The following is a 13,093-nucleotide window of genomic DNA, read 5'->3' as shown; positions in this document are numbered from 1 at the left end:
ATTGGACATACTTCCCTCTAAGTTTCGGATTTATCTCTCCTTTCACACTCATTTAGCTACACAAAAAATCTACTAGATTCATCAGACAGCTTGACTTTGTAAATGGCATATTCATTTACACAGTTAAGTTCTCCGGAAATAACGTTTCTTTGTTCAAAATGGAAAATTATCAAGAATTTTTATGTTTTAATAATAATATTCTCTATTTACTCTAAGAACAAATCTTTCAAAAGCCTGATCCAAACGCAAACATGCACAATATCTTTTCTGTTTTCTTACTATGGGACTGATCTGTGTTTGTGTAGTTGATCAACAAATCAAGTTATTAGAACTTTTAAAACAAAAACCTATAAATTTAGTATAACATCTTTACAATGTCAAAAATCAGAATTCATATAGTTCCTCACAAAGAAACAGACTTTCAAATGATCTGAAATTATCTGATTTCACGTGTATGAAAGAGTCTGAGTCATTCATGTATGATAGGTAAATGTATCTGTAGTTAAAATTATATTGTTTTAAATTATAACCTTGTTTTGTGTTTCTAAGTTTTATAGAGTTTTATGTACTATAAAATCATCTATATTAACCTTGGACAGGTTTATGCTGGTAAAGGAGATTTGTACCTGAGCAATCTACTTGGATAAAAACCATGGATGGCACTGTTATTTAATCATATCTTTCTTTCTCCCTTCTTTGACAAGTTCCACAAATACCACCTATCTTTTGGTGATTCAAAAAATCTTAAACCAATTAATTAAACTGTTTCAATTTTTGATAATGGTCTAATATTTACTCTAATCTTCATTCACAACAATAATAAAATGCTCAAATCAAAGCCTTTCATATGTAAAAAAGGTCTAACTATACCACATGTCTAAGTTTTTGACTTTATTTACATGTATTTTCCCTTTCTTTTAGCCTGTACAATAGATCAGAGGTCTATCCTTTTTCTATAGAGGGTCAGATAGTACATATTTTAGGCTCTACAGGCCAGAGGGTCTTTGTTGCAACTATTCAACTTGCAGCTGCAGCCCAAAGCAGCCACAAACAGTACAAAGATGAATAGGTGTGGCTGGATTTAGGTGGCACTATACTGGATTTGGCACATGGCAGTAGTTTGCTGACCCCTGAGCTAAGTCACGGAGAAAACAGGAAAAATTGTGTCACTACAATTACCTAGGGTATCTTAATATTTAGCATGACAGACGAAATCATTCATAGCCATGCTGAGGTTAGACTGCTTCAGACCAAATACAACTAATCTCAACCCTAAGAGTGCTAAATACAATACTCCACTGAAATTAGATTTCTATTTAGCCACACATTTTTGTTAAGCATATCACCAGAAAAACAAGGCTACTCTCTGTGGCCAGCCTTTCTAAATTGTCTGCTACTTCCCTCTCTCACTTTATTTCCCCAACTCACCCCAGTTCCATTAGACATAATACTTATTTTTTGGTCTCAGGAAGGTCAAGGTGTCACCACCTCTTCCCTATACAAAAAGTGATTTCTACTTCCACTACTTCTGCTAAGAGACAGAGATGGAGGCTGACGTCATTCCCAATCCCCTTCTCCCTTGCTGCCTTCCACTATATAAGTTGGACAAGCCAAATGCTCACCTTCTCAGCCTCTCTTGCAGCTTAGCAAGGCCATGTAATAAAGTTCAGGACAATAAATATCTTATAAAACACCGCTGAGGGAGGGGTGCTCTGAGAAAGATTTCATGTTTTTTAAAAAAAGGAGGGGAATCACAACCATCAGGACCTCTTCCTTTCCCTTTCTTCCTGCTTAATGCAAATATGATAGCTGGAATTGGAGCAACCATTTTGCAATCTGGAATTTTGCAAATATTAGAATAATCTAAGAGAACTGTAGAGATGTCAGCACTGAAACTTTAAGCCACTGAATCAATGCTAGAGGCCATTTATCTCCAGAGTTGAAAAACAGACCCTGTAAAGCGAATTTTTGTTGCAAATAAAAGCATTCTTAATCTACCTTTTCTTTAAAGCGCTAAGCTCCCAAGTCACTACTCCGCTTGAGAAGTGCAAGACCAAAAGTGGCTGAGCCTAGTTAGTTTGTTGTGAATTCTGACTAAAGAGCACTACTTTAACCTAGAGAGAAAAGCAGCAGGAAGAAATTCACAAGAAAGTCTAGACTGAGAGTTGACAGCCTAGAGCAAAAAGTCAACGGGCAAAGAAAAGAGGAGGCCCAAGACGATTACTCAAATGTTAAAGAGAGACAGAAAAAAAAAATTGAAAAAGCTCTCCTTTAGAATTATGGGCCAATAAGCCTCACAAATATTCTACTCAGCAAGTCAAGGTTGAGAATTCCGATTATATTAATTTCCGACCACGTACTCCCACTGTTTGAAAAGTAAACGTTCAGAACTCATCTTTCATATTGTTATATTCACAAGTTATATTTTTGTGCTTTTTTTTGAAGCTAATTAATTTATCTTTAAGCTTCTATTTCCTTGATATTCACAAAAGTATAGTTACTGTCAATATATGATCATTTTTGACACCTGAATAATCTTTGAAATAATTATTAACAATCAAGTGAATGATGATACTGACAATAAGGACAGTGGTTTCCTCAAGCATTCACATACTAGTTTAGCTGGTTGATCCATCACCCCAACTTTAGGGACAGTCACTTCTCTTTTATATCAATACCACTGCAAAAAATACTCAAAGACAGGTAATTCTACCCACTCAAAAGAAATGTCAGAAAGATGCTTATTTTACCTCACATCTCCCTTAAAGTACAACTCTTAAGTTAAAATATCAGTTTTTGTTTTACTTCCTTACAAATAATGCAATATAGATATTCACACAGATACACACACCCCCCCATCTAGCTATAAACCCAAAAGTTTTCTCCTCCATGAGAATAGTCTGGTGGTTTTATGCTGCAGTGTAAACACTTACCAATTACAATATCTACGAATTATAACAGATTTTTTTTTATTTTTATGATTTTAGAGTAGAATTCCTTAGGATGGTCAAAGCTTTAGCTAAAAAGAATACCAAATACAAAGAGGTTTCAGGCTCAATTACAGTAGTGGAACAGAATTTAATAAAGTTCCAACACCACATTTTCATGCCCAAATTTCTTATTGTCTTTTTTAGTTGACAAATATGTGCTCTGCAGTATAATGGCAGCAGCAGAACAGCTGGATGGCCACATCAAGCAAAAGGAAGCAACCACACATGCTGTTAAGTGTCGTTCTGACTGCCTAGAAATGGCAGCCCATGCAGATTTACTCCCTGCTATAAATTAGAACAATTATTTCTCTGGAGTTTACATTTTCTTCACGAAAGAGTCAAATTTTCTGCACATTAAAAAAGAGAATTTTCAAAAAGGATATCTTCCCTTTCTTTGATGATCAGTTCATTCTGCTCTTCCAACTGCCTGATCTTCTTCTCAAATGATTCCTGCTCAGCTTTGAGTCGTTCTTCTGTCACTTCCTTTTCCTCACTTACTCTGAAAGAAATACAAAAATGAAAAAGAAAATGCCCATGAGAATAAAATAAAATATGTACCTACAGCTGCAGTTTACCAAAACTAGATTTCTTCCACAGGTTCACTGGTTTCTTCAGAAATACTCTATGTTCTGTTTTTTTTTGCTAACCTTTCTTCCACCCCTTTATATTAAAATATGCCTGTGATTTTTACATCAAGAATGTTTCCAATCTTCAAAAGCATCTTAAATATGGAAAATCCTATGCAGAACATAGATCCGTAATTATAATCCCGGACAATAAAACATCCAATTTTTAAAATATAGGTTTCATTTCTTCAATATTAAAATAGGCACAATCAATTTACTTTGATTTAGATCTTTTTCACACTTTTATTTAAATACTGCCAATGAAATAAACACTATAAATATCTCTTAAATATTTCACTAAATATACATAGGCAATTTTATTCTTTTTCCTCGTACTGATACCCTGCATTCCTCAGTACCATATAAATAACTGGACTGGGATAAAAAGATGGTATTAACATAGAAAAAAGTTTGCACTATATTTATTCTTGGTCCAAAAATGATTATAAAGTTAAAAACACTGACCAAAGAATCTGTATCGTTAATGTTTAACTCTGAAAAGTATTCCAACTCAATCCTACCAAAAAGGGGTGGTTTCTGAAAAGAGTAAAGAGGAAAAAAACCAAAAAACAAAAAAATAGAAAAACATAAAGCTAAACAACAACATTAAAACTTATCTTAAAATGGCAACCCTAATTTTCATGTTAACTCTGTTCACAGAGATGTTAGCCCTAAGTTTCTCTGTTACTGGTGCTTATTTCTCCAAGGAGAGTACAACACATTTATCCTATAAGATCACACCAAGATATGTGTAAGTGAAATCCACAGGAAAACCAAACCTTTTCTTTGAGCTCCTAAATTTACATCCTCCCAGATGCGTACTCTCCCAGAGAAATTTCTGAATAACATGAACTCCATAGCCTTTCCTTTGTTGCTAGCGTTCTGGTGGAGATATTGAAATCAACGAGATACAGAACGAAAATCAGAATTCTGAATGTTCAAGAGTTGATTACATCTTGTCTGAAATTTGTGTGAAAGTGCATGGCACACAGTCGTGTTCAAAAAATAGGTTGATTTCTTCTTGCTCATCATGACATTCAAATCATTTCCCCAACCCCTATTATTTATGTTTAGCATACTACTAGGCCTATGAATGGGACTCAAGCCCTTCTTTCTAAAAGAGTAATCTCTAAAACTAATACAATTACAAGGAATCCAGACAATAAACAAAGAACAAATATACACATATGAAGAGGATTTATACTCTAGTATCAGGTTATCCTGTCTCCTTGTTTTCACCTCTTCCCAATGCCTTTCCTTTTCTTGTTATTACTCTCAAGGACACTTGCACTAACATCTTTCACAGTAATTCCCCATTGCCTCTAAGTTTTTCTAAAATTGTCAAATATTTGTACCCTTTATTATTTCTACCATCCAAATCACTCCTCTTCCCTCTATCAAAAAGCTTCTGCAATACCTTTGTCAAGAAACTGCTTCAAATCAAGTAAACCCCTCAAACTGTAAATAAGAAGAACATGTACACTTGGTAATTTTGGCAAAGTGTGCTTATTTCTCTGGACATCATGACTCTCACTCATAAAGAAAAAGGGCTAGACCAGACAATTTTAACAATTCGTCCCAGCTCAAGTTCTATAACTTCCTTCACTATACTATAAATATCCTGATACTGTGGTTTGGTTGGTACTGTGGTTTGTCCTTTATAAATATGGAGAACATTTGTAAAGAAATAAGAAAGAAGTTAACAAACATTTGGTCAGGGTACATGGTATATAATATTATAATCTAGGGAAACTATAGCCATAGGATGAGAGAAGACGCAGATAAAAAGAGAAATATTAAAAAGTACAAAGATACAAAATTTAGCATGAGGATAGATAATGCAAAACAAAGGAAGTGATGCATCTGTAGGGTTATGCATAAAATAAAGATAAATAAGTCATACTATATACATATTGTAAGGAGAGAATAAATACTGTTAAGGTGAAAAAATATGCAGCAAAATCTCTCCCTGTTTAGAGTGGTAAAATCTTAAAGACAAGACTGAAGAGGAAAATCTGTAAGTAGATAAGAGAACATTTATGTTTATTTACTTAAAAATATTTACTGAAAATTTCCTACTATAGACAAAAATAATCACAGTAACTTTATTCAGTTAGAAAGTATTCAAAAGGAACCTAACAGTGGCTCCCTGTAGTTTCAATCTCATTCATAAAAGCCATACAAATATGAGGAATGGCCCAAAGATTTGTTTCTTCAACAAGTAATGCTCCAGGGTCATAAAACAGTAACAAAAAATTAGATTGTCAAGTTTACCTTAACATTAAATTAAACACAGAGATTATCTCTAGAGTCTACCAGATCAGAACATATAGGTATCATATAAGTATAGCTCAAAAGTTACTTATTCCCTTTGCTGGACTTGAAGGAAATCCATGAAAACTCTAGGGATCATTGAAGGCAAAAATGCTTGTACATATATTCCATAATGCCAGAGTCTACAATGAGCTTTTCCCAAAACTTAATGTGTTCTATCCAAAAAAATCACCCTCTTCTAAATGTAATTTTTAGGGTATGTTTGAAAAATTTGTTGCTACGGTATTTAAACAGGGCTTTTTTTTTCCCCCAAATCATTTCTCTTATGCTGTTATGATTAGACTACCTGTTAGCCATTACTATGCTCTAGAAGGCTATAAAATTAACAAGCTCCATTAAGCACAAAGGGCAACACTTCTTCTATAGGCCTATCTAAAGATATACGTGGCTTCTTTGTGGCCTATTAGCATAGTTACTATGAGCAAGTATATTAATACAGTCTTTAAATGCAGAGGACCTGCCAGTGAAACAACCTCAAGATTTCCATACTGAAATCTGTCTTCTTATTTAATGTGTGTTTAATAATATTTCCCATGAGGTATACGTATGAGAAAATACCTACATTTTTCATCAAAGCAATCTCAGACCATAAAATAAAATAAAAGACCTAATCCTCTATCTTATTTAGAATCCTGCCACAAGTTAATTAACAAAATAAGAATCTAAACACAAGAAAGGGAAATATTTGACTAATAGGATACAAAGGTTAAAATTCTGGACAAGAGGATATTGTTAGTGTGGGTTTGTTAATTATTCACAAGGAGGACAATAGCCTATTCATAAAGTAAGAAATCACCATTGTCAGCATTTATTTAATGCCTCAGAGTATTTCTCAAAAACTTCCACAAAATGTACTCTTATCTAACACGAAAAGACAATTCACACCCTTAAGAGTTGGTTGGTTGGGCTGAAATTTGTGCTGAAATTACTGAATTTCTTTGAAGTCTTATGTTTTAGCTTAAACACCCCTGTACATTTTGTGTTTTTCTCCATAAAACGATCTTTTCTGTTTTAATATAAAAAGTTTTCCCCCATCCACCTATTAAATTTTTTAGTAAAACTAATGTTCTAGAAAGAGATTGATTTTATGGCTTTGCATATCCCCGATGTTCTTCCAGATACTCCAGGAATGGGTGGGTACATGTACACTAACGTGAAAGACAAGGTCAAGGCAGCAAAGCTTCTATCCCAAAGAGAATTACAGCTCATCCAATGGTCAACCAGATAAATTTCTTCCTCTCTTTATTTCCTTGTGTTTGGGAGCTGGGTATGCTGGTTGCATTTAATAAATTATAATATCAACTTAGTGGGTAAGATTTAGAAAAGGAAAAACAGATTTCATAGCACACCTAGCAAAAAGAAAGGAACATATTGTTTTCAAGCAAAAGTAAATGCATGGTGAGAAAGAAGGCTTTCATTATTAAAAAACATTTCAGTGACATCATCTGAATGCCCTCTTTATAAATTTTAACATTTGGCTATTATTTAAAATGTACTGTCTAAAGGAATACAGGTACTTCAAGAAATCAGAGACATAGCAATCTATGTCAAAAGGGCTCTAAGAACTACAGAGCAATATCTAATGAACGCAGACACAAAAATCCTCAACAAAATACTAGCAAACAGCATCCAGGAACAAAAAAAAAGGATTATATATCATGACAAATTGGGATTTATCCCAGGAATAAAAGTTGGCTTAACACTCAAGAATCAGTTAATGTAATATACCATATATCAATAAAACAAAGGACAAAAACCACATGATCATCTAAACAGATGCAGAAAAGTGTTTGAAAAAATCCAACAACAATTCATGATTTAAAAAAAAAACATTTAATGAATAGGAAGAAAAGGGAACTTCCTCAACCTGAAAAAGTCCATTTACGAAAAACGCACATCTAATATCATATTTAATGGTAAAAGACCAAATTTTTCCCCCAATGATCCAGAACAAGACCAAGATGTCTGCTCTTGCCACTTCAATTCAACATGGTACTAGAGGTTACAGTTAGGACAATTAGGCAGGTAAAATGAACAAAAGGCATCTAGACTCTAAAGGAAGAAGTAAAACCATCTCTATTTTACATGATATGATTTTGTATATAGAAAATCTAAGGAATCCACTAAAAACTACTAGAACTAATAAAGGTGTTCATTAAGGTTACAGGATACAAGATCAATATACACAAGTCAATTGTACACTAGCAGTGAACACCCCAAAAAGAAATTAAGGAAACAATTGCATTCACAATCACACCAAGAAAAATAAAATACAAAGGAATAAATTCAACAAAAGAAGCAAGACTTGTAAACTGAAAACTACAAAACATTGTTGAAAGAAATTAGAGACCTAAATTAATGACCTAAAAGACATTCCAGGTTCATGACTGGAAGACTTAAGATGGCAGTACTCTCAAAACTGATCTACAAGTTCAATTCAATCTCTACCAAAATTTCCACTGGTTTATTTGCAGAAACTGACAAACTAACCTGGTACTAAAATTCATATGGAATTGAAAGGGACCCAGAATACCTAAAATATTCTTGAAAAAGGAGAAAAAGATGGAGGACTCACACTTTCCAATTTTAAAACTTGCTACAAGACTACAGTACTCAAGACAGTGTGGTAACAGCATGAGAATACACATATAGATCAATGGAACATAAATAAACATTCACATTAACAGTAAATAGATTTTTCAACCAGAGTAGCAAGAAAATCAGAGAAAGAATAGTCTTCTCAACAAGTAGTGCTGGACAACTTGCTATCCAAACAAAAAAAAGTAAAGTTGAGCTAAAACTGTAAACTCTTGGAAGAAAAGATTTATAGGCATATATCTTTGTGACCCTTGGATGAGGCAACTATTACATAGATATGACACCAAAACACAGGAAATAAAAGAAAAATAGATGAATTGGACTTCATCAAAATTAATAACTTGTGTACTTCAAATGAGGACACCGACAAGAAAATGAAAAGATAACCCACTGAATGGGAGAAAATTTTTGCAAATATATCTGATAAAGGACTTGTAAAAGGAATAAATAAAGAACACTGAGAGAGAGAGAAGTCAAGATGGCAGTGTAGGCAGACTCTGAACTCACCTCCTCCCACGGACACAGCCAATTTACAACTACTCTTGGAAAATTTACCCCTGAGAGAGAACTGAAAACTGGATAAGAGGAATCCCTGCAACAAATGACAATCCTAATTGAGGTGGAAAAGGAAGAAATTCTCTTCTGCAGAGAAACCACCATCTTCCCAAGCCACAGCACTTCACGGACGCCCGGGAGCAGCCCAAAAGTACGCAGCCCTCCCTGGAAGAGAGGGGACCTGAACCAGGGAGCATGCCCACTATAGGCATTTTTTGAACCCAGCACAACCTAGCGAAGTGGCATAATATCTAACTTTGCTCTCTACTAACAACATGGGGGTATACCCCCAGAAAAGCTGGTTCACAAAGAAATTGAAGCCGGCTCTTAAAGGGCCCACACACAAATTCACCCATCTCGGAAAGCAACCTAAAATCACCAGAAAGAAAGGTGCACAGTCCCTTGGCGAAAAGAGACTCACCTGATAGGCTATGAGAGCATCTCAGTGAGAGGTGACACCTCTCCAGGGGCTGGGACATTGGCGGCGGCCATTGTTGTGGCCTGGTGTGGGCGTGCTGACATAGAGGCAGGCAGACACCATTGGAGTTGTCCCTGGAGGCTGCTAGCCCAGGGCTTGCCCCACCCACTAGAGCACGAATTTAATCCAGCTCAGCAAGGGCAAGCAGCCCACCCTAGGGACTGGCCCCACCCAACAACAAGCCCTCGGGCAACTTGTGGGCCTGCAAAGATTGGTGACTGGATTCTCCACAGCCTGGCACTGGGTCCACCTCTGTGGGGCAGAGCATGCACAAGGAGTGGGTGGAGAGTGTGGGGCATTGGTGGAGTGCGTGGGGCTCCTGCCTTGGAGAGGCTGGGTCCACTTCAGAGGTTGGGGCGCATACGTAGGGCAGGACTGTGTTGACTGTGTGTGGGGCCCTGTGTGTGGCGGGGCTGGTCAGCTGCAGAAGATTTGTGCTTCTCAAAGACACACATAGGGGATTGGCCCTACCTTCCAAAGCCTGAAACAATTGCGTGGTCCTGTGCCTGAGGCCAGCCCCTCCCAGCTGCAATCCTCAGAGAGCTGACAAGAGCCTTATAGGCTGGAGGCTTACAACAATTGTAACTCCCTGAGGCTAACAACCAGGCACTCTGGGTGCCTACTCACTTAATAGAAAAACTGCAATAGGAATGTGCTTTTAGACCTTGCAGCTAATTGTGCTGGGGCTCCCCACACCTGATCAAGAGACTGAAAAGCCCACAACAACTACATGCAGCTGAGCATTACAACCAGCTGGACAGAGGACAGCTCAGCCTCCCTGGGCAGCTCTGGAAGTGCAACCCTGCCCCAACAGAAGAACACACGTAGCCCACACAGGGGTCACTCCTGGAACATTTGGAACTGGTGACGAGAGGGAAGTGCACTGCCAGGCCTCATAAGGCATCACTTATATAAGGTCACCTCTCCAAGAGCAGGAGACGTAGCTGACCTACCTAATACTTAGACACAAGAACAGGGAAAGAGGCAAAATGAGGAGGCAAAAGAACACGTTCCAAGTAAGGGAACAGGACAAAACCCCAGAAAAGAAACTAAATGAAACAAAAATCGGCAACCTACCCAACAGAGAGTTCAAACAAAGAGTGTTAAGGATGCTGACTGATCTTGGGAGAAGAATGGATGAACTCAGTGAGAACGTCAACAAAGAATGGAAGATATAAAAAAGAACCAATCAGAAATGAAGAATACAACACTGGAAATGAAAAATTCACTAAAGGGACTCAAAAGCAGAGTAGAGGATACAGAAGAATGGATCAGCGAGCTGGACAAAAGACTAGAAGAAATCACCCAAGCTGAACAGATAAAGAAAAAAGAACTAAAAAGACTCAGGACAGTCTAAGGGATCTATGTGACAACATCAAGCACACTAACATCCATGTTATAGGTGTCCCAGGAGGAGAAGAGCAAGATAAAGGGGCAGAGAATCTATTTGAAGAAATAATAGCTGAAAATTTCCCTAACCTAAGGAAGGAAACAGACATCCAGGTACAGGAAGCACAGAGAGCAGAGAGCACCAAACAAGATAAACCCAAAGAGGCCCACACAAAGACACATCATAATTAAAATGTCCAAAATTAAAGATAAAGAGAGAATCCTAAAAGCTGCAAGAGAAAGACAAGTTACATAAAAAGGAAACCCCATAAGGCTATCTGCTGACTTCTCAGCAGAAACCTTACAGGCTAGAGGAGAGTGCCATGATATATTTAAAGTGCTAAAAGGAAAAAACCTACAGCCAAGAATACTCTACCTGGCAAGGTTATCATTCAGAATGGAAGGAGAGATAAAAAGTTTCTCAGACAGGCAAAAATTAAAGGAGTTTGTCACCAAGAAACCAGTTCTACAAGAAACGCTAAAGGGACTTATCTAAAGGGGAAAGAGAAGACCACAAATAGGAAAAATTATGTATTTCCATGACAAGAGGGTAACAGATACAAATGCACAAAAAGAGGTTATATATGATATCCAAAACATAAAATGTGGGAGGAGAGGAGCTCAAGAGTAAAGCTTTCAGAGGGGGTCAAACTAAAGGGACTATTAACTTAACATAGATTACTATATACACAGGTTACTGTATATGAACCCCATGGTAATCACAAACCAGAAACCTATAATAAATACACAAAAAAATAACAGAAAGGAACCCAAACATAATACTAAAGAAAGCCATCAAACCACAAGGGAACAGAGCAAGTGAAGAAGAAAGGAACAGAGAAGAACTACTAAAACACCAAGAAAAAAAAAAGTTAAAAAATGGCAATAAATACATACTTATCAGTAGCTACTTTAAACATCAATGGACTAAATGCTCCAATTAAAAGGCATAGGGTGGCTGACTGGATAAAAAAACAAGACCCAGATATACGCTGCATACAAGAGACACACTTCAGACCTAAAGACACGCACAAACTGAAAGCTAACGGATGGAAAAAGATACTCCATGCAAATGGCAAAGAAAAGAAAGCTGGGGTAGCAATACTCATATCAGACAAAATAGACTTTAAAACAAAAACTGTAGCAAGAGACAAAGAAGGGTACTACATAATGATCAAGGGAACAATCCAACAAGAGGATATAACACTTGTAAATATCTATGCACCCAATGTAGGAGCACCTAAATTTATAAAGCAGTTATTAACAGACATAAAAAGAGAAACAGACAGTAACACAATAGTAAGGGACTTTAACACTCCACTTACACTAATGGATAGATCATCCAAACAGAAGATCAATAAGGAAACATTGGCCTTAAATGACACACTAGAACAGATGGACCTAGTAGATATATACAGAACATTTCATCCAAAAACCGACGAATATACATTCTTTTCAAATGCACATGAAACATTCTCCAGGACTGATCACATATTACGCCACAAAACAAGTCTCCATAAATTTAAGAAGAGTGAAATAATACCAAGCATCTTTTCTGACCACAACGGTATGCAACTAGAAATCAACTATAGGAAGAAAAACAGAAAGACCACAAATATGTGGATATTAAACAAAATGCTACTGAACAGCCAATTGGATCAATGAAGAAATCAAAGGAGAAATCAAAAAATACCTGGAGACAAATGAAAATACGACATGCTAGAATTTATGGGATACAGCAAAAAAGTGGTTCTAAGAGGGAAGTTTATAGCAATGCAGGCGTATCTCAACAAACAAGAAAAAGCTCAAATAAACAATCTAACAGCACACCTAAAGGAACTGGAAAAAGAAGAACAAACAAAGCCCAAAATCAGTAGAAGGGAAATAATAAAAATCAGAGCAGAAATAAATGAAATAGAGACTAAAAAAAACAATAGAAAAAATTAATAAAACCAAGAGCTGGTTCTTTGAAAAGATCAACAAAATAGACAAACCTTTAGCTAGACTCACCAAGAAAAAAAGAGAGAAGGCTCAAATACGTAAAATCAGAAATGAAAGAGGAGAAATTACAACTGACACTTCAGAAATACAAAAGATTACAGAGAATACTATGAAAAGCTATA

At 36.3% G+C, this 13,093-nt stretch overlaps 1 protein-coding gene across 4 annotated transcripts in view; it reads right to left on the bottom strand.

The window, feature by feature from the left end:
• Nucleotides 1-13,093, bottom strand: part of KIAA1328 (KIAA1328 ortholog) — a 353,895-nt gene that overhangs the window by 293,908 nt on the left and 46,894 nt on the right. For all 4 annotated transcript variants that reach the window (XM_087439155.1, XM_004422476.3, XM_004422475.3 and 1 more), the window contains exon 5: nt 3,374-3,489. In XM_087439155.1, the coding sequence (XP_087295281.1) occupies nt 3,374-3,489 (116 nt within the window). The remainder of the gene's footprint in view (nt 1-3,373; nt 3,490-13,093) is intronic.

The sequence above is a fragment of the Ceratotherium simum genome, chromosome 14 (genome assembly GCF_057802395.1).
Source record: "Ceratotherium simum simum isolate JZ-2026a chromosome 14, ASM5780239v1, whole genome shotgun sequence".
Taxonomy (NCBI): Eukaryota; Metazoa; Chordata; class Mammalia; order Perissodactyla; family Rhinocerotidae; genus Ceratotherium; species Ceratotherium simum.
The sequence above is the reverse complement of the archived record's forward strand: the minus strand, read 5'-3'. Positions and strand labels throughout refer to the sequence as shown.